At 47.5% G+C, this 26,167-nt stretch overlaps 10 protein-coding genes across 10 annotated transcripts; 4 read left to right on the plus strand and 6 right to left on the minus strand.

Annotated features, from left to right (window-relative positions):
- Positions 1–681: 681 nt before the first annotated feature.
- On the minus strand, positions 682–2,576 carry BDQ94DRAFT_158199 (Alpha/Beta hydrolase protein; the record flags this gene model as incomplete). Its single annotated transcript, XM_026768906.1, has 3 exons — positions 682–1,862; positions 1,916–2,143; positions 2,204–2,576. 3 exons carry the CDS (start codon positions 2,574–2,576, stop codon positions 682–684), a joined length of 1,782 nt encoding a protein of 593 aa, XP_026628352.1.
- Positions 2,577–3,230: 654 nt separating this feature from the next.
- On the minus strand, positions 3,231–5,607 carry BDQ94DRAFT_186196 (uncharacterized protein; the record flags this gene model as incomplete). Its single annotated transcript, XM_026775083.1, has 5 exons — positions 3,231–3,744; positions 3,834–4,433; positions 4,491–4,900; positions 4,952–5,151; positions 5,217–5,607. The coding sequence occupies 5 exons, from the start codon at positions 5,605–5,607 to the stop codon at positions 3,231–3,233; spliced, it is 2,115 nt and encodes a 704-aa protein (XP_026628353.1).
- Positions 5,608–6,173: 566 nt separating this feature from the next.
- On the minus strand, positions 6,174–7,635 carry BDQ94DRAFT_168356 (uncharacterized protein; the record flags this gene model as incomplete). Its single annotated transcript, XM_026771031.1, has 3 exons — positions 6,174–6,516; positions 6,588–6,757; positions 6,829–7,635. The coding sequence occupies 3 exons, from the start codon at positions 7,633–7,635 to the stop codon at positions 6,174–6,176; spliced, it is 1,320 nt and encodes a 439-aa protein (XP_026628354.1).
- Positions 7,636–8,561: 926 nt separating this feature from the next.
- Positions 8,562–10,273, minus strand: BDQ94DRAFT_168357 (FMN-dependent alpha-hydroxy acid dehydrogenase family protein; the record flags this gene model as incomplete). The annotated part of the gene is made up of 5 exons (XM_026771032.1): positions 8,562–9,066; positions 9,124–9,194; positions 9,252–9,706; positions 9,774–9,955; positions 10,017–10,273. 5 exons carry the CDS (start codon positions 10,271–10,273, stop codon positions 8,562–8,564), a joined length of 1,470 nt encoding a protein of 489 aa, XP_026628355.1.
- Positions 10,274–10,557: 284 nt separating this feature from the next.
- BDQ94DRAFT_168358 (alpha/beta hydrolase) lies at positions 10,558–11,956 on the plus strand (the record flags this gene model as incomplete). Its single annotated transcript, XM_026771033.1, has 8 exons — positions 10,558–10,620; positions 10,677–10,877; positions 10,932–11,169; positions 11,224–11,375; positions 11,428–11,480; positions 11,544–11,591; positions 11,667–11,777; positions 11,836–11,956. The coding sequence occupies 8 exons, from the start codon at positions 10,558–10,560 to the stop codon at positions 11,954–11,956; spliced, it is 987 nt and encodes a 328-aa protein (XP_026628356.1).
- A 918-nt stretch (positions 11,957–12,874) lies between these two features.
- Positions 12,875–14,100, minus strand: BDQ94DRAFT_168359 (Clavaminate synthase-like protein; the record flags this gene model as incomplete). The annotated part of the gene is made up of 6 exons (XM_026771034.1): positions 12,875–12,956; positions 13,014–13,155; positions 13,222–13,533; positions 13,589–13,742; positions 13,825–14,003; positions 14,064–14,100. 6 exons carry the CDS (start codon positions 14,098–14,100, stop codon positions 12,875–12,877), a joined length of 906 nt encoding a protein of 301 aa, XP_026628357.1.
- A 414-nt stretch (positions 14,101–14,514) lies between these two features.
- BDQ94DRAFT_158201 (MFS general substrate transporter) lies at positions 14,515–16,492 on the plus strand (the record flags this gene model as incomplete). The annotated part of the gene is made up of 8 exons (XM_026768907.1): positions 14,515–14,568; positions 14,626–14,829; positions 14,885–14,979; positions 15,047–15,648; positions 15,707–15,946; positions 16,021–16,178; positions 16,233–16,353; positions 16,407–16,492. The coding sequence occupies 8 exons, from the start codon at positions 14,515–14,517 to the stop codon at positions 16,490–16,492; spliced, it is 1,560 nt and encodes a 519-aa protein (XP_026628358.1).
- Positions 16,493–17,319: 827 nt separating this feature from the next.
- Positions 17,320–19,162, minus strand: BDQ94DRAFT_158202 (uncharacterized protein; the record flags this gene model as incomplete). Its single annotated transcript, XM_026768908.1, has 3 exons — positions 17,320–18,115; positions 18,166–18,980; positions 19,043–19,162. 3 exons carry the CDS (start codon positions 19,160–19,162, stop codon positions 17,320–17,322), a joined length of 1,731 nt encoding a protein of 576 aa, XP_026628359.1.
- A 717-nt stretch (positions 19,163–19,879) lies between these two features.
- Positions 19,880–22,707, plus strand: BDQ94DRAFT_158203 (transcription factor domain-containing protein; the record flags this gene model as incomplete). The annotated part of the gene is made up of 5 exons (XM_026768909.1): positions 19,880–20,066; positions 20,116–20,753; positions 20,860–21,393; positions 21,447–21,559; positions 21,657–22,707. The coding sequence occupies 5 exons, from the start codon at positions 19,880–19,882 to the stop codon at positions 22,705–22,707; spliced, it is 2,523 nt and encodes an 840-aa protein (XP_026628360.1).
- Positions 22,708–22,987: 280 nt separating this feature from the next.
- Positions 22,988–24,554, plus strand: BDQ94DRAFT_158204 (uncharacterized protein; the record flags this gene model as incomplete). The annotated part of the gene is made up of 3 exons (XM_026768910.1): positions 22,988–23,007; positions 23,245–23,440; positions 23,478–24,554. The coding sequence occupies 3 exons, from the start codon at positions 22,988–22,990 to the stop codon at positions 24,552–24,554; spliced, it is 1,293 nt and encodes a 430-aa protein (XP_026628361.1).
- Positions 24,555–26,167: the final 1,613 nt, after the last annotated feature.

The raw sequence follows: 26,167 nt of genomic DNA on the forward strand, positions 1-26,167 counted from the left end.
TGGTCACCCACCCAACTACTAACCTCCCGGCGTGTGGCTTAAGTACGGCTGAGCGGACGGGAAGCCCTGTTTTCCACACCCTATGGTCGTATGTACTTAGTTCTTCTAACATGTTCCTTATATAGTTTAATGCATATGTTGACCAAAGTTGGAATTCTAATCATTAATGTCGTGTGCTTTCAATCTACAGTTTTCTTCAGTGACTAATTAATTAGTACTAGTCTTGATAAAAAAAAAAAAAAAAAGCGGATGCCAACCGACCCTTCTATAGTTGGTATCTTTATAATTGAACAGATGATTTCTCAAGTAGCAGGCTATGGGAGTTACTACCACAGGATATGTCATAAATATCTAAATTAAAAACACAACGACGGTATCGACTAACCTGAATGACTCCTAAGTTCTTACTATTCATTATAGATGAATAACGTTGGCGACATCGACAGCTCTGCTACAGGTATCCTTGAAATATACATCTGATCACAGTGCCAGCACAAATGCTACCACTACATGACAAAGGGAAATAGTCAATTTTTGCTTATTGACAGTAGTTTGAAGCCCCAGACATTATATAGCCGGGTGTTGCATCAATTATCACCAGTGAGCGTCAAGACCCGCGGGCCAAGTCTGTTTAGATGAAACCACGTTCATTATAAGATTGGGCTGAGAAGATATGTGATCTCAGTGCCCGAAATCACTTGCAAGGTGATCACTGATGTATTTAATGCCCTCCGCACGGTAAACGTCAGAACTCACATATGTGAGATTCGTGACATCGGTATCGAAAAAGATTATCTCCGGATTATCGATATTGTATGGCGGCCACTGAACATTAGTTCCTAAGAAGATAGTTGATTCAGCTCGGGTCTGACATTGCGCAATCATAGGAATGGGATGCGGGACCATACCTCCAGAATGATTTGGGTCCAATGTTGTCACAAAATTGACCCACATTCTTGACATAATTTTGCTCATGTGGGAATAACTGTTAGGCATGCTTCCTATGGACTTGTTGTTCGAGTCGTACCCCAGGCCATCGAGATTATAGAAAACGTACGGAATCTCCGTACCATGAGTAGCCCCAGCATAGGAACCAGCAGAGGGGCCATATCCAGGGCTGATAACGTCAAACATGTAGCTATATACTGAGATATTGCGGGATGACCAGATCTGACTGGTCAACCTACGTGCGGCATGGATGTTAACATCACCCTGAAATGCGGCCACACGCTTGTATTGATTTCCATATCCGGACGGTGGCCTTCCAACCATTATTGTGGGGATTCCTATCTGAGGAATGTCCGGGTACAGGGCCTCCAAGATATCCGTGGTAGCGTTGTTGAGGCCCCAATCTTTGACTAGCTCTCGAAACTCGGCATCTGTGTTGACTCCCTCCACAGCAAATGCAGTCCCTTCGTCGGCGTTAGCTCCAATCAAGTAGGGAACTCTGACGAATTTGCCCTTCTGGAGCTGAACCGTGGCACTCTCCTCAATGAAGTCGTCATCTATGACAGGAATGAATTTTGCTCCGCTGAGGCCTGACATAGCGTGCATGGGTACAATAGACGTGTTGTCAAAAATACCATGCAATGTGTTAGTTGGAATTGTTCGGAGACAAGCCAAAGTATCCGTTGCTGAACTGCAGCCTGATGCATTCACAATTCCATCATAATAGGGCTGCCATTCAGCAGGTGTTGGATAACGTTGGTAAACACTTGGAGCACCACTTTCACTGATCGCTGCACGGAATATACCATCATCGCGCCCTCCGTAAGCAACCAGATGCGTGCCAACACTATTAGCGCCGGAACTTTCACCCCAAATTGTGACCTGAGCAGGGTCGCCACCAAATGCAGCAATGTCTAAGTCGTGGTCAGATCCGTACCTAGAAAAGCTTCACTATCGAGATACGTACTTTCTTGTATCCAATGCAGAGCTAATCGTTGGTCTCTAAGTCCCAGGTTTCCTACTCCGGCTTCCTTTATCTCCTTGCTCCACATAAAACCCCAGCAATGAAGACGATAATTTAGACTGACTGCGATAACGGGCTTTTCCATTTGGACTGACTGATCAACGATGAAGGACAGATTGTATTGTTTCTCTGATGAAGAGCCGGAGGTGAATCCCCCGCCATGAATCCAGACTGGGGCCGAGCGCAAAGTCAGTTCTGGCCCTTCTGATCAGATTTGGGGTATATACTGACCAGCAACGGGCAGACTTTGAGAAAGAGCGATGCTTGCCGGGCGGACGACGTTGAGAGTAAGGCAGGCTTCGGAAGCACCCTCTGTCTGATTAAATCCAACACATGCGGGTGAATATTCTGTTGCATTTCTTGGTACTGGCCAGGAGGTGTTCATTGATCGTGGGGTCCGCAAGCGAAGGTCACCAATAGGTTGCTGTGCATATGGAATACCAAGAAAGAGGTCTTGATTATAGTGTTGGTTATGAAGACCATAGTAGGTGCCATTTCGTACAGTAGCTGTGGGATCCGAAGTTATTCCTGGCTGTTCTAATTCTACCGCACTTGCAATCAAAGGAGCAATAAGTGCTAATACAGCAAGCGAGGGGACAAACATTTCGAAGCCTTGCCAGAGAATGAGGATTTCTAATTCGATAAGTCCGACCCGTTCTTGCGTGACTAGAGAGTATTATGTACTAACTAATTGAGATTAAGATGACGAGTTAGCCGGAACAGATCCGGAACATAGCCGGGAGTTGCCCAACTTTTCAACCTTCATTACAAAGCCAGTATATGCAGCATTTACTTGCCCGTAAGTAGCGGTGCTACTAAATTTCAAGATAGCGTCTACTGGACTATGGCATCCCCACGGAAGATAAGAAACCAAGTTTATTCAGCTCTTGCAGGAGATATTATGAGAGTATAGCGATCAAGCCGGAAAACGTCCCGAATCGGCTGCTTGGGAACCGGGGCCGCATATTAGGGGAAGCAATGCCTTCCTACCGATCGGACAAACCGGATCGATAAAGTGTTCTAAGTGAAATCCTTTCCCTCAGATTCTCTTAGAGCCTAATGCCACGTAGGCTGACCCCTGGAATTTGAAACGCTGGTGCCAGAGCTGCAGAGGCGAGCGTGTGGAATTAAATGATAGAGGCAGGGGCCCCAGTGGCCTTGGCTGTCAGTCCACGCACACTTAAAACTGCTCGACAAACCGAACGCTGTCTGGGTAATTGTATCCTATGACAACAACAAAGACCGGGCAACAGGAAATTCATTCGACCGTATAAAACACCTGATCAAATGGCTCAATGTCCATTAACAGATGATCTCCCAGTTCCATACTATCTATATCTCCCCAGTCACCAGGATCACGGAACATCTGCGCGCCCTGTGTTCCATTCGAGACGGGATCTAATGCAATGTCGCCTGTCTCAACACCCCGTATTGCACCCGCCAGCCAATCATCGCTCCAGCCAGTGTACGAATCCTCACTATCCTTGGAGCGCGCAGTAGTATCTCCGTCCATGTTTGGGTCTATCATTAGGATCTGGTCCATATAGTCCTGAACCGTGCGGTAAACCTCTCCCGCGACACGGTTGCGGAACTTTGCCACTGCATCATTGAGGCTAGTCAAGATCTGATGATAAAGCTGGGCCTGCGGGCTAGTGCGGCCAATATCATCGAGAAGATGTAAGCTGCTGTTGAAGAGACTCTCAATGTCACGGCGTGGCTCTGCAGCAAACTTGGAGAAGCCTAGGATAAGGCCAGCGCCAAAGATCCAAACTCTATGAGGAGACATTAACATCGAGACTTTTCAAGTTGAACTTAGGGGAATCAAAGCTTGAATAGGGCGTGGAGGTAAAAGGGGGCATACTTGAGGAGGCAAAAGTTTCGAAAAACGAGCCCTGCCGATTTTGCCCGCCGACACATGTCTATCATGTATAAGGACGAACTTACGCACACCTGGGCCAATTTCGATACTTTGTTGTTCTTTATAGCGACATCAGAGGCCTCGTCCGGGTCACTGATCAAATGGTCCGGTGCTTTTCCACGAAGACGCGACGTGAGATACGCAATCAGATATGGCCGGGTTACGAGGATTACCGCAAAATAGTATAGGCAAGAAACATGAATGCTTCCAACAAGTCGCTGTCGATCTCCAGGTTCTAGGAATGGTAAGCTATGGGAAACACTCCGGAACTGGCGGAGACCTGTGGGTAGGCCGCTACTCCATTTCCGGAGTTGGGAAAGCAGGCCCTCGGCCGTGGGGACATCAAGAAGTCCGCCCTTGCTGAGTGTGTCGACGATGTTATTGAGCAAGGTGCATCCGTTGCCAACGGCATAGAATGCTGACTGAAGGTTTACTTCCTCATTCGTGTCCGGCATAATTGGCACTAGGGGGAGGCTTCTCGGCCTGGACAGTACAAAGCTGCTGAGAATATCAAGATTACGCATGCTATGCCAGATCCTCCGTCTGCCAGATTTTGTTAATGTCTGTCATCAGCACTATCATTAAAATGATATAACTCACCTGCTTTCATAATCTTCATTAGAGAGCGTACTGCTGTAACCTTCAAAGGTATGGAGCTCCAGGATTATGGCTGCTCGTGCAGCTACCCCAAGAAACATCGATGCGGCATTGCGATGACAGGCGCCAAGCATATAAAATGCCATCAACAAAAAAAGCCGTACTGTTCCGATATTCTGGCCCATCAGCATGTCGTTGAACGCTGCCTGCCGTGCACGACGGAAGTACCCGTTCGCTATCTCGGAGTCTCCATCTGATCCTCTAACTTGGGCACCAATAGCTAGGGCAACACCTATCGCTGCGACGTCCTCCCGCCTCACAGCTGCAATAGATGCGGACTGCCGCGAAGAGATGTGTGCTGCTAGTAAGGTTTCTACCTCATGGGCTGTGAAGAGATCCAGAATTCCGCTTGTCTGAGTAAGATTTAGTGAAGAATACTAAGAGGCTCCATCCTAATTACTTACTGCTTCATTGTAAAAATCTATCCATGTATGTATTCTCTTCGGCTCGATATTTTCATCGGCCTCTATTGTAGAACAACAATCGGTGTCGATAACGATGTGGTGTCGCTCCGCATCCGTAAAAGGCACCGAACCCACATAGGCCTTGACAGTTTTCCGGAGGAAATGTAAGAACGACATAGCGGAGGTCTCGCCCACGTCAACTACCAGGAAACATAGTTTAGCTTCTCAAGGTTCTGGATTTGCCTCGTCCTGGATAGTTCCACACCTTTTGATGACTGCTCTGGCTCTAAAGATAACCGCTCACGCAAAGATGTTTCGGGACGACGAGTATCATCAGTCCTTGACTCGGGTGTGACCATCTCAGATACTAGAGCATCTAATTCGAATGGTGTATTATCATTTCCAGCGGTAACACTATCCCTCTGCGAGAAGCCATCTCGCCCGTCAATGGCGCGGCTGTGCGTATTCTGTACAGCGTCACATGTTTTCCGTTTGCGACGGTCCATTCCGGTATAAGCACATGTCTGAGATTGTCCCCGTCGCATACACGAGGAACATGGACGTTGTGAGTCGCACCGGATTTTCAGGGCCTTACAGGTCTGGCAAGCGTGGCTAGATCGTTGTCGATCTTCCGGACGCACTTTCGGACGTGGCATGACCGGGAAGACGTATTACAGGGCTGCTAGTTGCATATAAAGAAGAATTCTATTCATGGAAGTGGGAGGGCTCCAGGAAAGATATCCAGAAGTGGCTCTGCTTGAGCTCTCCCAATGTTTATTTGTCTGTTTCCAATCATTCAGGGGCACAGATCCTACCCCGCACTAGAGGCTGGGCGTTGCTGCGATACGTCCGAGATGCTACAGATTGTTAGATAGGGAAAAGCCAAAGGCGAGAATGACGTCTACGAGTCTTATCTGGGTCTTGTGTTCGCTTTTTCGCTGGTGTGAGGTGCTTAAGTCCTGATAGTGGAGGGTGGAAGGAGTTTACGTTTGGCTTTCATTGACGGGGACAATCGGAAGCGTATGATATCTCTTCCATGATAAGTTACCCACTAGGTCAGCTCTTTGATGAAGGGATTTGGGCATAATTAGTCGCTGTAAAGAAACTCGGGGTGAAAGATATGGCCCATACCGTCCCTTAGCCGGGCGGGCGGCATTTTCCGTCCCCTTTTCCGCCCCTTTCCCGGTCCCTTTTTGCGTCCACATCACCGAGAAGAGTGTCGCTAAGCGAGTTTGGGAAACACAGCCGGCTGAAGAGCGTCCACAACCCGAAGTGCGTGCCCAAACATTCTATTCGAATCCACCGAATTCCTATCCTTCATCTTCTTCGCTGTGTCTCGCCCAGCTCCTGGTACTCGATACTCCAGCCTGGCCTTGACGCCCATTTGCACCCCCGTAGGCGCGGGGTGTGTCCAAGGAAGATATTCGGGCATGAGACCTAACTGAATCAGAGCAGTGAGTTGATCCCACGCAATGTGCTCGTGGTACAGCCGGTCACCCCGTATGTTGACGACTGCGGTAAATGGGATTGCTAGTTTGCGACCGGTGGGCGGGATACCAGGTAGCCTGCTTCGTATTAGTTCCTGTAGCGCAAGCAGAGAAAAACAAAACATAAGAGAAAAAAAAAGTCTCCTTACAGCCAGTCAATCTGCGTGTCATGTGTGAACTTGTATATAAACTCATCAATGACACGGTCGATACCCACCGTCCGACTGATCAACTCAAGTTCCGCGTCTTCGGGGTTCGCGAAAATAAAGTGGTTTTGGTAGAACTCCGAAAGGCGAGCCCTTCCAATTCCTCCCGTTAACTGCAGCTGGTCTCAGTACACGGCTGATAGGAAGGAGTCTGGTAACAACTGGTGGGCATGTTGGATCCTACCGTGGGTATATGGTTCACATACGGCTCTTGCACCATGGTTGCCATCGTATGAGGTACAGAGCGCGTCTCAAACTCATGATACGTATGTTCTTCCCAGATGGCCTCCAGATCAAAATATGGGCCTCCTATCAAGGGTTTCAGGAAGCTTATGTTCCGTGTGTGGGATACAGACTCGGCGGTATAGTCGAACGTCGGCTGGAAAGGGGTCGCAAACTCATATGTACTGACAGCTGCGTATCCGTACGCCTCAGAATTTCCAGTACTGGATGCGATTTTGGCTGTCGTAGATGCTCCTGCCAGGTGCTGAAGCATTGGGAACACGGGTTTGGGAATTAGCGAATCCACATTCCCATAGACCACCGCTCCCACAATCTCATGGTGAGCGTGCGCTGATGCAGTGACCTTCAACCATGCCTCGGGGTCGTATGCTGGAGCAATGATGTCAGCTACAACCTCCAGGGACGCAAGAGGGCTGTACTGACCGATAAGTCCAACTTTTCCCTTGGGTTGGCACATATTGCAACCGGACAACGCTTCAAGGGCAGAGGATATGCCATCCTGACCGCCCTCCAAAGCACCTAAGCACACTGCCACCACTGCATAACCCTCTTCAGCCCACTTCAGAAACGGTGAAGGGACTCCGTCGTCTAGACGCACACCTCCGAGGTCTCTCCCAGAAGTCAGTATGATCATACCAGGACCCGAGCCGAGGCGTGACAGGGGATTTAGCAAGTAGACGCCCGGTGCATGCACTTGTTGATTTGGCACGGGGAGACTGGGGGGAGCGTCAATTGCTTGTGTGGTCATGTTTGCGTATTTTCTAGAATCAATTGATGTCATACCAAAGCTTACGACTGTTGAGGTAAGTGGGAAGTCATGAGTTAAAAATAAGTGAGTGAGCAATGCTATGAGAGTGCCGCGGTACTTGATATGATATGTACGAAGATTCAACAGCTGATACGTCTTCTGCCGGCCCATAATGCCAGTTTTCCGGGTATCGCATCAGTTCCTGATCTGGGAGCTCCGTTGAAGTTGGTAGCGATGGTACGTTTTCCGCCGCTGTTCGGTTACGCACCCGAAAATCTACAAACAGCATACTTCCGGCATGGGGTTCAATAACTTCACCGATAGCGAGGAACAGAGCAATGGGCCATCGGGCTCCGTCGGATAACCCCACAAGCACGGGAGGAGCCTTATCTGGAAGACAACAGCCGCATAATAGCTCTCATATCCGTACTTATCCTGACATTAGGTCTTTCCCCACTGAGCAGAAGGCTCAATGATGGTATCGTTATGTATCACCCCACTTAAGCTATTCCCTTCAGATATATTGACTGCTTTCTGGTGTAAAACTAATAGTTCCATTTTGATAATCCTTCACAAGTCTGGGTGTTTGGGGTTCTGTGTTCACCATGCTTACCAATGAAACATGTCTACAATGCGCAAAATGGTTTACTCCCTCTAACATTCAGATCCTGCTATATGAGTGGCCTAATCAGACTACTAGTTTGAATACTAGTTTGAATACTAGGTAGATGAGAGAGCATTTTATCCACAGAAAGTCTAGCAGAAATTAAAGCCTCGTAGTGGCCTTCCCTCGGTGAATTCTCCCCACCGTTGAAAACGCGATGCTGTCCGTAGTCTTATGAGTATGCACTAGAGATGAGAGCGGCTGCGGGGAAGCCTATCATGATCGGTAGATGCGCTGATCTGCCAGTCAAAAAATCCTCCTGTTAGCGAATGATGGCAACATTTAAGAGAGAATGTTCTCGTTGAACCCAACTTACATAAGAAGGACCCAGTGAGTCAATACTGGAAACTCCCAGTAAAGCCATCGTCGTCTCAACTTCATTTTTCAGGATTCTGATTGCCTTGTCGACACCCAGCTCGCCAAGCGCCAAGGCGTAAAGGAAAGCTCTTCCCAGTCCGACGCCTTTCGCGCCTAAAGCAAGAGCTTTGACAATATCAGAACCGCGACTGATACCCCCATCGACAATAACATCGCAACGGCGAAACACCTCGGGGCAATGTGTATGAATTGCAAGAAGAGTATCCACAGCAGAGGGAGCTCCCTCGAGCTGTCGTCCTCCGTGGTTTGACAGCCACGGGTGTACTCCGTACTTCATGCATAGTGCGGCATCTTCCCAGGATTGAATGCCCTTTATCGCAATTGGTAGGTCTGTCATCTTCCGTAACCACGTAACTGCGGACGTCCAGTCGAAGTCGGGGAAGATGTGGCTATTTTAAGTTAGATATCCTTCTCATCAATCAAATCCGGGCTTATTGGGGACGCACGACCGCGAAATTGTAGGACCACTTGCAAACGCATTGTCTTCATCCGCTTGATTCCCAGCAAGCTCCTCCTCCTGTGGAAAAACACTGTTAATTCTGCAAGTAGAACTGCACATGATAGATATACATACCTTGATGATTAAACGCACATCCCGTTCGCGCTTGCCGACTCGATTGGCATCAACAGTCAAAGCAAACGCCCGGTATCCCAAAGAAATAGCTTGCTTGATTTCCTTTTCCGTCACGGAAAGGTCCTCCAGAGCATATATCTGCCAGTATAATGTCTGCGTGTCCGCACGCGCGTCCGCCAGTTGTTTCTGTGAATAACCGGTGTTGTTTGGGACCCAGTGAAGAATGCCATGTTTCCCAGCAGCTTTGGTCAAAGCCAGATCCCCACTCAGATGCGCAAGTTTAGCACCTCCTGCAGGGCAGATGAAAAATGGCGTGGAGTATTTTGTTCCAAGAATGGATGTCGTTAGGTCGATGGTCCGGATAGGTCTTAGGACTCGCGGACAAAATCGAATACGTTTCCAACTATTACGGTTCCATTGAACAGTTTCTTCATCTTCAGCGCCAGATTTAAAGACTGCAAGTCGCTCCAAGTGTTTTGATTAGCCATGGCTACAGCATCTTGTGTCTCTAGTGGTACTTACAGGCAAACGAGCGCGCGGGTAGTTTTTGAGAGGCAACAAGTTCAAAATCATTAATGTTGACAACGGATCTCAAAAGTGAAGGGATACTCTTCTCAAGACTACTTCCCGATGAAGACATCTTGATTGGTGCTGAGACTGGTGCGGTATTCATATCGGAATCTGCCACGGGGCCGAGATTGGCCCTATTTCCATATCAGTACAGACGCTCAGTAAAATAATGATGGCTCAGGGTATTTCTCATACTCTCGGCATAGATGTTTCTCGATCACGTTATCTGGGTGGATGGGCTCGAATGCTTCTGTTGCATCCCGCCCAGCATATTGTCGGAGGATACTTGACCCTCCGGGATGGGAGTCCAAGTACGAGCTCAGGTCGTAAACATTTCCTTTGATGATAACCAAACATCGGCCTTTCGAACTCTGCTGGTTGACTTCGGCTCTAGAAGGTATTAGCAGCTGCTTGCGATGTTCAAAAACTCCTCTGACTCGCCTGGTAAACATGTTCGCGTAATCTGGGAGATCAATTCTTTGTCGCTGCAAAATGAACAGCCGTGGTTGCTTACTTGGTTTTTTAAAGCAATGGTCTCATTATATTGATTGAAATCTCGTGCACCGATCACGGTTACTCCGGTCCGGAAAAGGGCCATGCTTTATCTCGGCTAAGGGCCGGCAGCAGTATGTGGGGCACGGATATTGCCCTGCGGCATACCCATTCTGTCTTATTATTTCTTAGAATCAGTTGCGCTTTCATACGAGCCATACGCAAAACTTCAAAGACAGAAATCATGGAGAACATCTTCGCCAAGATAGCACAAGATACCACCAAGTTCGATCTTGGAGATGAAGAAGTACAACTCCCTGACTATCCAGGCGATAACCTCAGCTTGAAGCTGACGAGGTATAGGGCTGGAGAAAGCTTTACGAACCTTTATATGCCGAGGCACCGGACAATGTCGGCGTAGTGAAGGACGAATCGTACGGACCGGCCGAGCGTAACCGACTGGATGTATATTTCCCTCTCGAGGAGAAGCCGGGAGGATACCCAGTTGTGCTCTACGTTCATGGAGGTGGATTTTTTTCTGGAGACAAAGGATGGAGTGAGAAGGTACTTGCACGCTGCAATGACAATACCTATTCGAATGCTGACCGCCGACACAAGTGCTGGGCGAATGTGGGATTCTTCTTTGCGCAGCGTGGTTTTGTCACGGTTCTCGCAAATCATCAACTTGTCCCGCATGTCGTCTACCCTGGAGGGGCCGATGATATGCAGCTCGCTCGGGAATGGATTTTTGAGAATATCGCAAAGGAAAAGTATGGGAGAGGAATACCGGAGAAGGTCGTCCTTTTGGGTCACTCGTCCGGTGGAGCACATATTGCCATGAATCTATACGCCGCAGGTGATAAATTCCTCGACAACTGTCACCTTCACTCATTACTGACTCGAGATATAGGGGATCCAAAACGGAAAACCAATGTCCCACTATCCCCCCCTGTTGCGGGAGTCATTTACCTAAGTGTACCGTTCTGGTTTGACAGGAGAAAGCCTGTGCGACAGAGGGTCATTCGCCATTATTGGGGGTCAGACGACGAGGAGGTTTGGGGTGTAAGTTAAATCAAGTCTCGGGGCTTTTCAGACTGTCTAAAGTACGCTACAGCCTCTTTCTGCACTGGGACTATTCAGAAATCTGCCGGAAGATTCTCCGTTGTTGTAAGATTACTTCCAATCATGAAGACACGATGACCAAATACTTTGTGCTGACGATTAGAACAGAGATTCTGAGCAATTGCCAGTCTACATCGGAAGTGTTAAGTGGGAGGTGTAAGTTATGAAGATGTCAAAAGAAGTGCCCATCATAGTAGGCGACGCTGACCTGGCAATAACTGAACGTACTAGAAAAGAAACCGCTGATGCCACTGTGGCCTTCTTCAATGCCTATCGTGAACGGAGTAAGCCTCCAGGAACGCTGCCAGTGTTTCATGTACAGGATAGACATAACCATGTCAGGTTAGCTATATCTTCATCTATCCCATGTCTTCCATTGTCGGGTCTGATGCCTCAACAGCAACGTCTTATCCATTGGAACTGCAGATTCCGCACAGGCGGAACGACTGTTGGATTTCATGCAGTCTTGTGTGGCAAAAGTGGATCAACGAATTCAGCGTACGCTTTCTGTGGATCACTAACCTAACAACAACGGTGAAATTCGTTAACGATATTTGACAGATGGGAAGGAGACCAGGCATAGGGAAGCACCACGCTCTACCCGCCTCTGAATATTCAACAACAAGAAGTGATAAGGACCATAGTGAGAATTAGAATTCCAGATATCAATTTGAGCTCTTATCTGTGATATTACTATCAAGCTAGACTCAATAGCCTAGCAGACACCCGCATTTACAGGAATCTCAACGTTCATGATGTCTCGAGAATTTGACCCATATGGGTAAAGCAGGGGAGCGAGTCGGTCGCCTTGTAGTACCTTACCTGTTTTCATAAGAGTTCTGTCGGTCAACTTGTAATTAAATCATTGTAGCAAACTGAATGGGCAATAAGAAAGACCGTACACTCTGAATTTCCGGCAAGGTCTTTCTACTGACCCTCGCAGATCCATTTGTCAAATTGACATGTTTTTCGAGGTGTCTCGATCTACATGCGAAGGTTCTATTAACAGTCTGAGATGTAACTAGAGTGGTCCAGCCAACCCAGGTAGGTGTAAGGCTCTAATTGAAAGTGCTGCTCTACAACCCGAGAAACATACCTTATCAACAGAAAGCATGGTAGGCTCTACATACCAGGAAAGATAGCCTGTCAATGTTCCAAAAGGTTATCGGCGGACGAAGACGTTGAGAATACTCTAATAGCAAGTCATTCTTGAAAGCATACATAGAGTATACCTCGGACTAGGCCATTGTCATTCAAGCAACTATCAAGGATAGTATTTAGGTTTCCATAGATACATCACATGTGCTGGGCTTGCTTTCAGCTTTAGAACGTTCCGCATAAGTAATCTGATGTACGTAGATAAATGCAGAGCGAGTGAAAAGACCTGCCTGCTACTAGAATACCGTAGTAGAGTAATTGCCGCGGTTGCAAGCGGATTCTCAGTTGGCAATTACACTCTTCTGGTATGCAAAGTTTCGATCTACTGACTCCTTGAACCACTCCCCTACACTCTTTGGAGGACTGGAAGACGTCCAGAATTAGTAGGATGCTCCCCCACATTAGGATATATAAACTTACTATTTCTTTTGTGGGCCTTGCATGATATAATCACGCCTTCCCTGGTTGAAATAGGCAACCGAGTAACGTGAGGGCGATTCTCCTACGTCCGTCGCTCGCACTCGGTGGAAGGTAGATTTCAGGCGGTCGTCTGACCACGCCACTGGAGATTTAGATTATGTTAGAACACGTATACTGCATATAATCCAACACAAGATTCTTAACTCACTCAGCATGTCACCGATGTTAACAACAATCTGCCCGGTTTTGGCAGGGAGCGGACTAAAAACGTCACCCATTGCGAAACTCGTATGCGATTCACGGCCAGGACAGATCTCCAAACCGTCTTCACCATCTCGCTGAAATAGTAGGGTAAGACACCCGATGTCTGTATGGCTTCCAGCCCGCCAGGTACCAGCAGCATCTACTGTTGGTGGATAATGGATCAGCCGCAGCTGTGTGAGACAGTCAGGCTTGGTCACATCGTTCGCGACACAGAAATAATCGGACGGGAATCCCAGTGCGGTCGCAAAGCAGATAACTGCCCGAACTTATTAGGCTTCCTCTACAGATTGCACCATTGAAGCAACACGTACAGAGTTGTTCCGAAATTGTCGCACATTTTGCCATGAAATGAGCAGTAGTATCCCGGAACCCAGGGACATCCTCATCGCTTGGCCAGTCCGACCCACGTTGGAGCCAGAGAGATTCCTTCTCGTCATACACGCCAGTGCTGGGGCGCAGCTGGGCCTTTGTGTAGTCAGTATATAATATTCGCACCCCATTGCAGTGACGTATAGCTTGCCTTGTACTCCCACCCATTGTTAGTAACGTTACTATGAGGAGTCTTCCCCTTGACATCGGATGGCAAGTCGAAGAAGGACTTGGATATGGCAAATTGCCGCTCGATTTCCTCGACGGTAATTCCGTGGTCTACCAGTGTCAAGAACCCAGCTGTCTCGGCAGCATGTACCAGTTGTTGGGTAATCTCATCTTTTCTTCTTTCGAAGTCTACTCCAGGGAGTCCTCGGTGTTAGCATCTTTTAAGCTCAGCAACAGCCTCCCACTTACCGTTGAGAGAAATAACAGGTACCACGCGCTCGGCCATTATGGTAACGCTTTGTTAATCGGTTGGAGTTTATGATGCTTTAGTAAGAAGATATAGAATAATGCTTCCACTTGGGCGGTCGAAATCAACTACTATGATGGAGTTCTTTGAGCTATAAATCTCGCTCTCTCTATAGTACGTCTCATTCCACATGATAACCCAACGGTACATAGCCGTGATTGCCCATATCCGACGGAAACACCGCGGCGTACCCAGCTGTCGAAGATCGGTACTTCTCTGGGTAAATTCCAATGCTCTTATCAGCATATCGGTGCAATAGCCGCTTCTCCTCAGCTGCAGTTATCAACTGGTCACACTTCTAGATTGAATAGTAGCCACAGAGTTTATATTACAGTGTGCAGAGGCGTCTGTTTTGGACATGGAACGAAATTATCCATGTGATTTGTCCCCAATATGTCGGACACCAAGAAAGCCGAAATCAGCAATGGAGACGTTGAACTTGGAGTTGTAAGTACCTTTGATCAACATTGACGTAGCAAGCATAATTATCGCTGACTACTTTAGGGATATAATCGTCCAATTGGCTTTGCAGAGCTGGCTCACAATGGAATCAAGCTGGGTGAGGCTCGACGTTCAAACGCCCTCAAACTTCTTGCGGAGCAAAGAATTGAAGTCGATATCGCATCCCCCGCAGCCAAGAAGGTACTTCGCAGGATCGACATGCGAATAATGCCACTGGTACTCGGGCTTTATACCCTACAGCTACTCGTTAGTACAGATTCGGGACCGTCTTATACGTCGTACCTAATTGCCTATACCGCAGGACAAAAATAGCCTGTCTTACGCTGCATTGATGGGAATCAAAGAGGATACAAGCCTCACTGGAAATCAGTACGACTGGCTAGGTTCTATCGTCTAGTATGTAGAACACCTATCACCTTCAGAAACTCTCTTCCATCACTGACGCACGATCTCATTTAATTAGCTTCGGGTATATGTTCGGTGAGATCCCGGCGGCATTTCTAATGCAGCGCGTGCCAATGGCCAAGTATCTCGGTGTGATGAGTATGCTTTGGGGGACTGTTGTCACCTTGCACGCTGTCTGCCATGATTTTGGTGGATTGGCGGCTGTTCGCTTTCTCCTGGGATCCATTGAAGTATGCACAACGCCTGCTATCCTTTATATCACTAGCTCCTGGTACACTCACAGTGAGCAAGTTACCCGAGTTGCAATCTGGTATTCAACTAGCGGCTGGGCTCAGGTGTTTGGAGGCTTCTTTGCCTGGGCTATCAACCAAGCCCCTGGATTCAAATGGGAAAGTCTTTTCATATTCTATGGCGGTCTCACATTTGTTACGGGGGTCATAATATTTTTCCTTCTTGCCGCATCGCCCATTGACGCTAGCTGGCTATCCGACGACGAAAAGGTCATTGCCCTTGAAAGAGTCCGGGCTAACAAGACAGGCGCTGAGATGTGGGCATTTAATTGGGACCAACTAAAGGAGTCTTTATGCGATCCTCGTCTATATTTAATCTTTCTAGTGATGGTTTCAACGGGGCTTCCCAATGGTGGCTTGACAGCATTCGGTAGGTCCACTGCCTCTAGGAGGCGTTCCTGGCTGACTAGCAATTTCTATTTGCGCAGGGCCAACCATCATCTCGGGATTCGGCTTCGACACTAATACCACCACCCTCCTCAGTATGGCTCCAGGAGCATGCGCGGCTATTGGCACGGTTCTGGCCACTGTCGTGATAAAATGTACCAATAGAACTTTTGGTGGTATTTTTGTAATGATTTTGGGCTGCGTTGGCGTCATTATGATGTTAACCATACCGGAAGAAGCCAATGCAGCTCGATATGGAGGCTACATCCTCACAATGCAATGTGCGTCTTCACAGATATCTTCACCAGGTGATCCACTCAACTGTTAGGTACTTTACTAACCTCCTGGTCTTTAGACCCAAATGCGATATTGGTTGTCCTCGCTTTTATTACGGCTGGGGTTGGTGGGAGTACCAAAAAGGTTGCATTTGGCGCGTCCTATCAGCTTGGATATGCGGTTGGCAACATTTGCGGCCCACAAACGTTTCGGGCAAATGAAGCACCCAACTATTATGTGCGCTCTTGTTTCCCACAACCACTAGGATTATCGAGACTAATATGAAAACAGACGGCTAAGTTCACAATGTTAGCATTCTTAGTATTCACAGCCATTCTGCTGGCTTCAATAGGAATTCTCCATCGGCATTGGAATCATCAGCGCGACAGGCAAGATGCTCTAGATGCCCAAAGTTCGTCCATTGTCCCCGTGGCCATTATTGTGCTCGCTTCTTACCAATTGCAGGGCAAATTGTCCGCGAACATGTCGTTAATGAGGAATTCGCTGATCTGACGGATTTTCAACTTCGCTCATTTAGGTACCCTTTGTGAAAGGGGTATCTTAAGACATAAAGGCAGTCAGAGCACCACGGGTGCTTAGCTAGATATGAAATGATACGAGGACTAGGCTGCGCAGCGCAAGCCCAGAATAATGACCAATACATCTGAAAGATATAATCCTGCTGGCCTCTACCTGTATACCTAAATACTACTTTTGCAATTTCTGCTGCAAACTGACAACTCTCCGCAAGCTTGATCGGGGTGTAATGAAGGGCTAGAATTTATGGCTTTATAACGATATATCCTACCTAAAAGAAACGAACGAGGGAAACTGACATGACTCTTGAGACAGGGTAAGTATAAGCGGCGAATTCGAAAGCGTGGTATGTGCGTCATTACATTTTCCAAATATGGAAAGATTTAGGACCCATTTGGCACCAGGCACAGTCCTAAGGCCCAGTACTACGTGGAGCTCAGAGAGAGCCTAGTTAAGGATGTATACAGCGGGACAGCGCACAAACTATTAGGCTTCTGAAATCCTGAGAGCGTGACTAAAGAATACATGTTTTTTAGTCTGATGCAGCCTAAAGCCTGCGGGAATATGATGATCGTTTGATTAGAAAAAAAGGTTGAGAGCTTGATATTCAGGAACACAACCTTGTCACTTGACCCGGAAGCAAATGAGTAGAGGATTAACAACAAAAATAGCGAAGCAGAAGCAGGCGAGGGCAACAGGCATACTCCGGAAGTGAGAGGATAGATATGCATAAAAATCAGTTGCTGGAGGATCTCGTCTTGCGAAGAAGAAGCTAAAAAAGAAAAAGAAAGAAAAGGAAGGGGAAAAAAAAAAAAAGAAAAGAGGAGACGGGACGGCGTTTTCAAGCTACCTTTGCTCCCTTCATCTGGGCCTCCTTCCACTCCTGATTTATTCCCCGATAATCATGAATCGTATAACCCTCAAAAATCTCCGCTCGTAGCGTAGACTTTCGCTTATGATTGACCCCCAGATCCGATAGGAGCATATCTGCATATGGCACCGCATCGTAGACAAATTCTGGATACCACGACGAGAACCCACAGGGATAACGATGCTTTCCGTAGCGACTCAAGAGTGCGGTCTGATGATAAACGTCCTCTTTATCAATCTCAAGTCTTCCAGTTAAATAAGCAAATGTCCACAACGCTTGGCATTCTGCGATGATGATGTTGCTCGTGCTGTGGACCATCTTAACATATGCGATAGAATTATCACCCTTCGACGCAAGCGACGGCGGCGCAATGCCGCGGTATAGGCGGAAGGGACTGACGTCTTGTTTGTAGGGGATCCCACGTGGAGAATTCCGGAGGTATGGAAAGCGGCTTAGGATCTCCTCATCTGCTTTGGTATCAAGTATATCCCAGAACTCTTCTTCCTCTGCGCTTAGGTTGCTGCTTGGAATGCCGAGACTCGCATCGACGCCATCGGGTTTATACTTAACCGACGGGGCGAGCTTCCAACCGGTGATGGCGACTAGGGCGTCCGTTTGAAGGCTGGTACTGTCTGCGAAATTCACGATTCCCGGACCTGATAAGTGGTCGATATCCTTCCGTGTGATCTTGACCTGGCCAGTGCGAAGATAGTCGTGAATATCGGATGGGTAGTTGAGAACTCCGACCCGAGCAGACCAGAAGAGACTTCACTAGCGTTAGTGACGACTGTGGGAGATTGTAGATGAATTTCATACCTTTCCAGAGGTTCAAGATGTTCCAAGCATTTTTCTCTGCGATAACCGTTCAGGTCAATAATATCCGTCCTCATTCCCTCCCAAAATTTGTGCACAATGTATCTACCCAAGCGAGTTTGATGCAGCGCCTTTCTGATCCAGCTGAATCCATCAAAGTCACCGAATATGCATGGACTAAACCATGTAAAAAATCTCATGGTTACTAGAAACTCCAGTTTTGTCTTGGCCCCTGCGAACTTAGCCCATGGTGATGCCATCCAAACTGCACCCCCTCCGGACTCGCGTATGACCCAATCCACCTTCTTGCCGTTCGATGCCATTAGTTGCACAACATCGTATCCAGTCTTTGAAGCACCCACAACGGTGACGGTTTTGATATTACGGTCCTGCGCAATACGCGCTCCCTCCTCGCGCAGTTGGACATGGTTGATGACCGGCCTTCCAAACTCCTCAACCCCGCGGATATTGATTGGGTTGGCGGTCGACGACAATCCAGTGGCCATAATAAGTTTTTGACATGTATAGATCACAGTCAGAATTGAATCGCTGGTATCCGTAACTAAGCGCCAGCCTTGGCTGAGCTTTTCAATCTCCAGAACCTGGATTCCGAAGTGTATCCGGCGACGGATGTCGAAGTGGTCCGCGAAATCATTCAGATAACGGTGCAGCACATGGCCAGGGATATGACCGTCTTCGGTGATGCCATATTTGGCGCCCATGGGGAAGTCAGTGAATTCATACGTTCCCCCGAGGTTGTTCGTCTTGAGTCCTTCATAGCAGTTTTCTTCGGCCCAGACCCCCCCAATGGTCGGTCGCTATTGTTTTAATTAGACCTTGGGCTTGGCGGGGAATAAGGGAAGAAATTTCTGTAACTCACCTTTTCAAGAAGCACAATATCTGTTTGAGGTGACAGTTCAAGATAGGTTTTCGTGGCTGCCAGACCACCTATTCCTGTCCCAACCACAATTACCTCGGCAGTGCGGTATTCAAGTGGCATCTTGAAAAATTTTTCTTTAACTTGACTTGGGAAAGGCGTCGTATAATTGTCAAGAGAGTTAATTCTTCAATCGGGATGCAGAGGCATACGTCAAATGTTTTTATTTTCTTTCCTTGCATCTCTGCATCTCCCAATTTGCATACCCCGTGTCTGGAGAACCCAGGGCTATGAGTGGGACTCTACACCACGAATCTAGTCTAGGTGGGGATAAGCCCATCAGCGTTATCGTAGATGAATCTTACGTGGGGCAAGAATGGGGAGTGCGAAGAGGGTGGGACTGCATCACCGTCCCCATGGACTAGGTGCATTATCCGGATAGTCCAGCCAGCTATAGAACGCCGTCCGGGTGATCCCCACTTTCGGCTCTTATCATTTGCTTCCCTTAATCGGCAAAAGGACGGATAACCCTCTCTCCAAAAGATGGAAGATCTTTCATTCCCTCAGACAGTACCCATGTGAAAATTGCTGTAAGACAAAGAAATCACGTTTTTCCATGTCAACACAGATCAGCGGATCAACTTAACCCCAATTTTGGCCATTCGATGAAGGAGAGAAAGTGTACACAGGCCGATTAGCTTCCATTCAGAGGGCCAACTGTGAAGCATTACCTCGCCTTCCACCAACTAATATCCATATTGCTACAATAATATATTTTTCTGTTCTGTGATCGCAACCACATCGCATAATCCTGATCGGAGGAATGACTAGGACGCAAACATGACTGTTGACATGAAGAAACCACAAGCTAACCACTCACGAGAGAAGCGTTATCGCTGTTCTATGGCAGGGTGTGGCAAGGCCTTCACCCGGTTGTCTCACCTGCAACGACACTCGCTGAACCACTCTGAGACCCGCTGGGTCTGCGGTCGATGCAATGCCTCGTTCAAGAGATTAGACCTGCTGGGTAGGCATCAACGGCCTTATTTGGCGACATGTTCTAACTCTTCCTATAGAACGACACAAAGCCCGCCATACGATGAAGGATGGTCTGGCCGGTGGTGCAGGGCTAGGCATCCTCCAGACACGCCGGAAAACTATATCTGGCTTCCATACGGCCGAGGATTCACACTCCCCTTTGCCTTCGCGCCTGGTGCAGGATACAGACAAGGGTGAGCCTTCCATAGAACCGGCATATCCTCCTTCCTCTTGTCACATCGATACCCAAAATCAACGTGGCGGCACTGGTGACGATGTATCTGCGGGTCAGCAACCATCCGAGCGCAGTCCCCGTAGCTCACATTCATTACTGGATGCAGCGCATGTGGCAGATGTAACGAGTCCCCCCATGAACCTGGATGAACTGACCAATATGTATTACGATACTTCCTTTGATTCGGTGCATTTTGATGTAATGGGCTTGGCTTGCTCGCCTCCAGCCACAGGTCAGACTCTACCCCATATCGAAGTAGAGGACCAGAATCATCAACAAGAGATACAGCAACCATCCCCTACCCCTGACAGGCCGTTTAGCCTGAACTGGGCAGAAATCCAGTCCAGTCGTTCAGGTGTGGCCATCCCAAGACAGGATACTGAGTCGGCATGCGATGTGCAACATACCACGAATATCGCCCCACAACCATACGATCCGTTGGTAAGGATTTCTCTACGTCTAGGAAGCAGACTTTTCTGCTGCCCTAGGTTGCCCTTTATTGTGATGTGGGCAAAACGTGCTGTGAATGTTGACCACTCTATAACAGTGTCTCCAACCCCTGGTACACGTTGTGGACTTACAGACTTCGGAGAATGAGGAGGCACAAGGTGCCAGTCTCCATCCGAGTGGCAGAATCGCCCTTTCCATTTCCAAACGAGACGATATTCTCAGGCTACTATCTGAAATACGGCCAGTAACACCAGAAGGCATCATCATTGATGGCAATACAGCGCTATTGTCGATGGATAACATGCATGAATATATCAGTCTTTTCTTCCGCTTTTTCAACTCATCCTACCCGATGGTGCATGTGGCGACGCTGGACATAGAAGGAGGAGACCCTATCTTTTTACTCTCCATAATTATTCTAGGACAGACATACAAAAACAAAGACACACACCAACTGTCCGTGTACCTATACGATGCCCTTGTGCCGTATATCCTTAGCGGACTGATGAGCGTTCCGATCCCCGATTTACCGATACTTCAGTCTTTTCTCATTCTTGAATGCTATGGCATGTATCGAGCTGGCCCGTATCAGCGCGAAAACGCTATGTTGATTCACACCCTTTTGTTTGGTGTAAGTATGCAGCCGGTAATCAAAAGATAACATATGCTCATGTGTAAACCTAGGCCATTCGGCGGGTATCCCGATACCACGTCCGTGGGGGGATTATGCTCCCTAGTCATCTAGTCCAACCCGAACTGGGCTGGAAGGACTTCGCCTATGCCGAGCAATATAAAAGGTATCTAAACTGAACCGTTCATCTTCTAATAGCCAGCTTTCTTCCCCTTCCCATTGTTGTTCTTTCTTTCTTCCCTTATCTAACAATTATCAATCAGATTAATCCTCTTCGTCTTCATGTGGGATACGCAAAACGTATCCTGCTACTCCGCGATGCCCAACATGTCCACGCACAATATCCAAGTCCCGCTTCCATGTTCCCAAGATTTGTGGGAAGCGCCCAGTGAGGCAGCCTGGGAACAAATCCGGAAATCCCACAGGGAGCCAGCATGCTTTAACAATATGATCAAACACCTGGTTCAAGATGGAGATAAATTCCAAAGCTTGCCGATGGACAGGTTATCGCTCACGCTGGTTCTGCATGGGATTATGTCAATGTGTAACGATATTGCGCATTTCGATAACAGGTCTATCTATCTGAGCGACATAGACCCCGGCGGGGAGCCATGGAGACCATGGCGACGGAGGATGGCCCATGCCCTGGAGACGTGGAAGGCACACTACGACGCTTACACCATGAACCTGTTTCAGAGCATGGGCGATGGCTGGGCCCCAGGAAGTAATCACAGGCAAGAAAGTGTTGCCATTCTGGCACTGTACCATACCGCACATATCGTAATCAACTGCGAAATTCGTCACCTGCAGGCTGCTGCCGGTGCTAAAGCTATCTTTGGACATATGGTGATGCCAGAAGATCGCCATATGAGTGAAAACTGGGTTAGGGATTGGGTCTGCACAGATGCGACCGCCGCAGATCAGGCAGCATGGCATGCGGCGCAGATGATTCGTGAGGGAATTCTCAATTTGAAAAATTGGGATGTGAACGGTGTATTCCATTACCCATGGTGCTTGCTGATAGGGACGCTGACATGCTGGGCATTTCATCACTTCGGTAGCGGGATATCGGATTCCCGTGAGATTTGTAGACATCCAGATGAGAGAGAGATGCACCAGGCGCAGTCTAGAATGCTGATGAACCACATGGTCTCGCTAATGGGGTCCGTATCTCCGACGCATATTCGCCGCACTCTGGGAAAGTGCTGTACGCATGGTCTTACTGTTGAAGTCGCCCGGTACTTGAGGACTGTGCGCTGGACTGCGGCATTCGAGGCTATGAAGCTGCTGGTTGGGTTGTCAACAAGGTCCTGATCAACTATCATGACCTGGACATTTGTTCCTTGCCTACCTGCCCCCCGATGATGATATTTCCCTGCGTCTGCAGCCCACCGCTACTGCAACAAACGCTGCTAAAGGCCAATATTAGTTGCCTACTCAAGCAGTATTTCAGTATCGTCTCAGATGGAAGGTTTGAGCACTAGGACACTGATTATATCTTTCTCTACTTATAAATGGAGCTCCCTGGCCTACCTTTTAGAAGGCAGCGGTCAATGACATACACATCATTGGCTTTTTCAACTATTTTCTCTCGATGTTCTCAGAGACTCTTGGGTATGCAAGTAAAAACATAGATTATTATCATTCAGAAAGCGGGGTCTGACACGTACCAAATTCATAGATGATCTCACACAGCCTTGCGGTTAATACTCCCGCATTTGATTAGATCCAACAGTTACTTTAACTATTTTTAGCTATTTATGCGTTAGAAAGATTAGGTAATTTAAAGAAAAAACGGAGTAATAATTATAGATTAATCAATAATGGATTCAAAAAAATATACATGGTAAGAGCGGAAGACCTACATAAACCTTGGGTCGCCGATCGTTCCCCCGGTCCACTCGAAACCTTAGTATCTAGTGCGTTAACCCTGCCAGCGCCAGACTCTCGGCCGGTCTCGAAGATTCTAGCCAACCCGGGTGGTGCTCCTCGGAGTGGCTCTGTCCAAGTGAAGGACAGATCAACCCTCAAATTTTGGCTTTTCAAGGTAGCTAAACAACATATGTATCTAGGCCTGTCCTTAGCTGTGGTTTTTTTCACCATCCAACCTATTAATTTATGACCTAATATCAACTCGGTTCAATACCGTCTCTTGTATAAGCATGCCCACAAAGCCACCATTCAGTGTTGACGTCTCCATTTCAAGTACTTTCTACACTCCTGCTTCCATTCGCGACGAGTACTATACCCCCTACATTCCTACTACGGATACTTCCCGCTTTTTACAAAACGATCTCTCTGTCGAATGTCTTGGTCGGATTCAGAAATACCTGTGGTTGGCTGGCCGACCCATGCCACCCAGGCCCCTAAACTATCAAACCGCAACTTCTCGGCAAATTGTGCCAGATGAGAGGATTGACATGCACATGGTCTGGGAACCTTCACGGCGTATCCATTTGAAGCCCCTCCCGCGATACCTCCTAAGCCATCAATTTTGGAAATCTTACCTGATCTGCAAAGAACCCTGTCCCTGCATGTCCAACTATATGTACTATGAGACAGATAGAGGGGACGGGGTTTGTCAACAAAAACATCTATACGAATGTGGTCTAGGATTTTTATATTCTTATATCGCTTTAATTGAGCGAGAGAGTGACTTTGCTATCGCCCAGGACCAACACCTATTACCACACAACGTCACATGGGAAATGTGGGTTAAATTGGTCAAGGAGCTCTTGGAGAACGGAGCTACTAACCCTAAAAATATCAATGCACGTTACTTGTTCGGCGAACTTAGGCTTTCACGACTCAACAAAATCTACATGTTTCGTTATGGCAGTATCCTACGAGGTTATCACTTCACATATCAAACATATACTGAGTTATTCTATGATTATCTAACACCCCTTACTGCAACAATCGTTTATGTCGCATTAGTGTTGACGGCAATGCAGGTTGGGCTGGCTACCAAGCTGCAGGGCAATAGTGCATTTCAAAATGCTTCGTATGGTTTTACCGTCTTTTCAATCATTGGCCCGCTCATCATACTTCTGCTAGTTGGCCTTCTTGGGTTCATCCAATTCATCAATAATCTTCTGGCGACATTTCAATTCAAACAGGAGCGATTCGCGCACTACAAGCTACTGAGCTCACACAGTTGATAACTTGATCGTGTTCTCTCATTATCTGGAAAGCCGGGGCGGCTCCTAATCTTCTAATGACTATAATGCAAGGTTATAATATTGACAAAAGAACACAGTTAAATGCCTCATTAGCCTCAGCAGCTTGGCAGAGATTGTGACTGTATGACAAAAAGGGCCGTGACCCTGGGATCTGCTGTACTAGGAAGCGTGTCGCTCATTATAAATAAGCTTATCTTGGGGAACAAGCAAAGGACACATGATGTGTAATGCGCAAGACCTGTGAGACTATGACCCACAATCTACTAGGAAAAGTGTCAGATGGTTATGGTAATCACCCAAACTATGGATTTTGGCTCTGGCATATTATTCGATATAGTATATATAAGGTCAGTTAGGATTACTAAGCTTTCATTATTTTTATTAATTTTTGTTGATTTTAAACATAGGTTCGGTTTCACGTATAGCTGTTCCTTCACAACTTGCAGACTAGAGCCTTGACCTCTCCGACCATTCTAAGTATTTTCTCTTCAGCCCTCTGCTCTCTGCATGGTCTCGTATTGTATTGATGCCTTGACAAATTGCGTCATATGCCGGATCATTTCGTGAGGCGCACTTGTTCAGCCCCATATGATCTTTCTCGACTGCAAAGTTTTCGGCCACATCAAGCATTGCAGCATTCCTCTCGACAATCTTTTTCATTCTTTGTAAGTATTTCTGGTATGCAGAGCATGCAGTGGTCTGTACTTACGAAGCCTAGATATATAAGTTGAGCAAAGTACGTATGGAGCTTCTCATACATCGCGACGAGCTTAATATCTCTTCTTCTCCGAATAACGCTCATGAACCGTTCTTGTAAGTCTGATAGATGAGGATTATCCCTGTAGAGACCCTTCAGTAGCATTGTACTCGATCCAAATACCCATGTCAGTCGTGCTATCATGGCTCCAAACTGGGGAATATCGGACCCTTGATGAGGCGTTCCAAGAAAGATGATACCGATTGTATCATCCAATATGTCCCTATACTGTCTGTCTGTTTCCGCCAAGCATATTGCCTTTACGAATTAGATAAGTCAGATTGCTTTAGACTGGTCATGGTGCGCTGACCTCTTTGATTATAATGCCACCAAAGCTATGCCCAATGAAAATGATGCCACACTGCGGTATAAGCCAAGGAGGTTACTTTTGAGGTGTTTCCTAAAGTTATGTCAATTATCTGATGACTGACCTTGTGGTGTTCACGCCTTGCCTCGTTTACTGCTCGCAAAAGCATCTTGGCATTTTCAAACGGCGTGTTGTTGCTCGCCCGGACAAACCAGTCAGAGTTATGGCCAAATGTCATGACCCGTGCTTTGCCGAAATCTCGTGGGAAAAGGTCCGTTAGCCAGTTTACGCGAGACTGGTTCGGGCCTCTCGTCGTCCAAGTAAATTCAGGGTGCGCGCCTAACCCATGTATTGCGACGACGCTGTGGACAGTCAGTGTAACATTAAGAAATTGGAGCGTATGAAAGATATACTCTAGTCTGCGGTTGGGAGGCTCGCAGTCCACTATTGTTCTTATACCTCGTTGAAGAAGCTGTCCATGGCGCTCAAACGCGCGTCTAACGTAGTAGTAAAGAATCCCAGACGCGC

This window comes from Aspergillus welwitschiae, assembly GCF_003344945.1.
Source record: "Aspergillus welwitschiae strain CBS 139.54b unplaced genomic scaffold BDQ94scaffold_9, whole genome shotgun sequence".
NCBI classification, from domain to species: Eukaryota; Fungi; Ascomycota; class Eurotiomycetes; order Eurotiales; family Aspergillaceae; genus Aspergillus; species Aspergillus welwitschiae.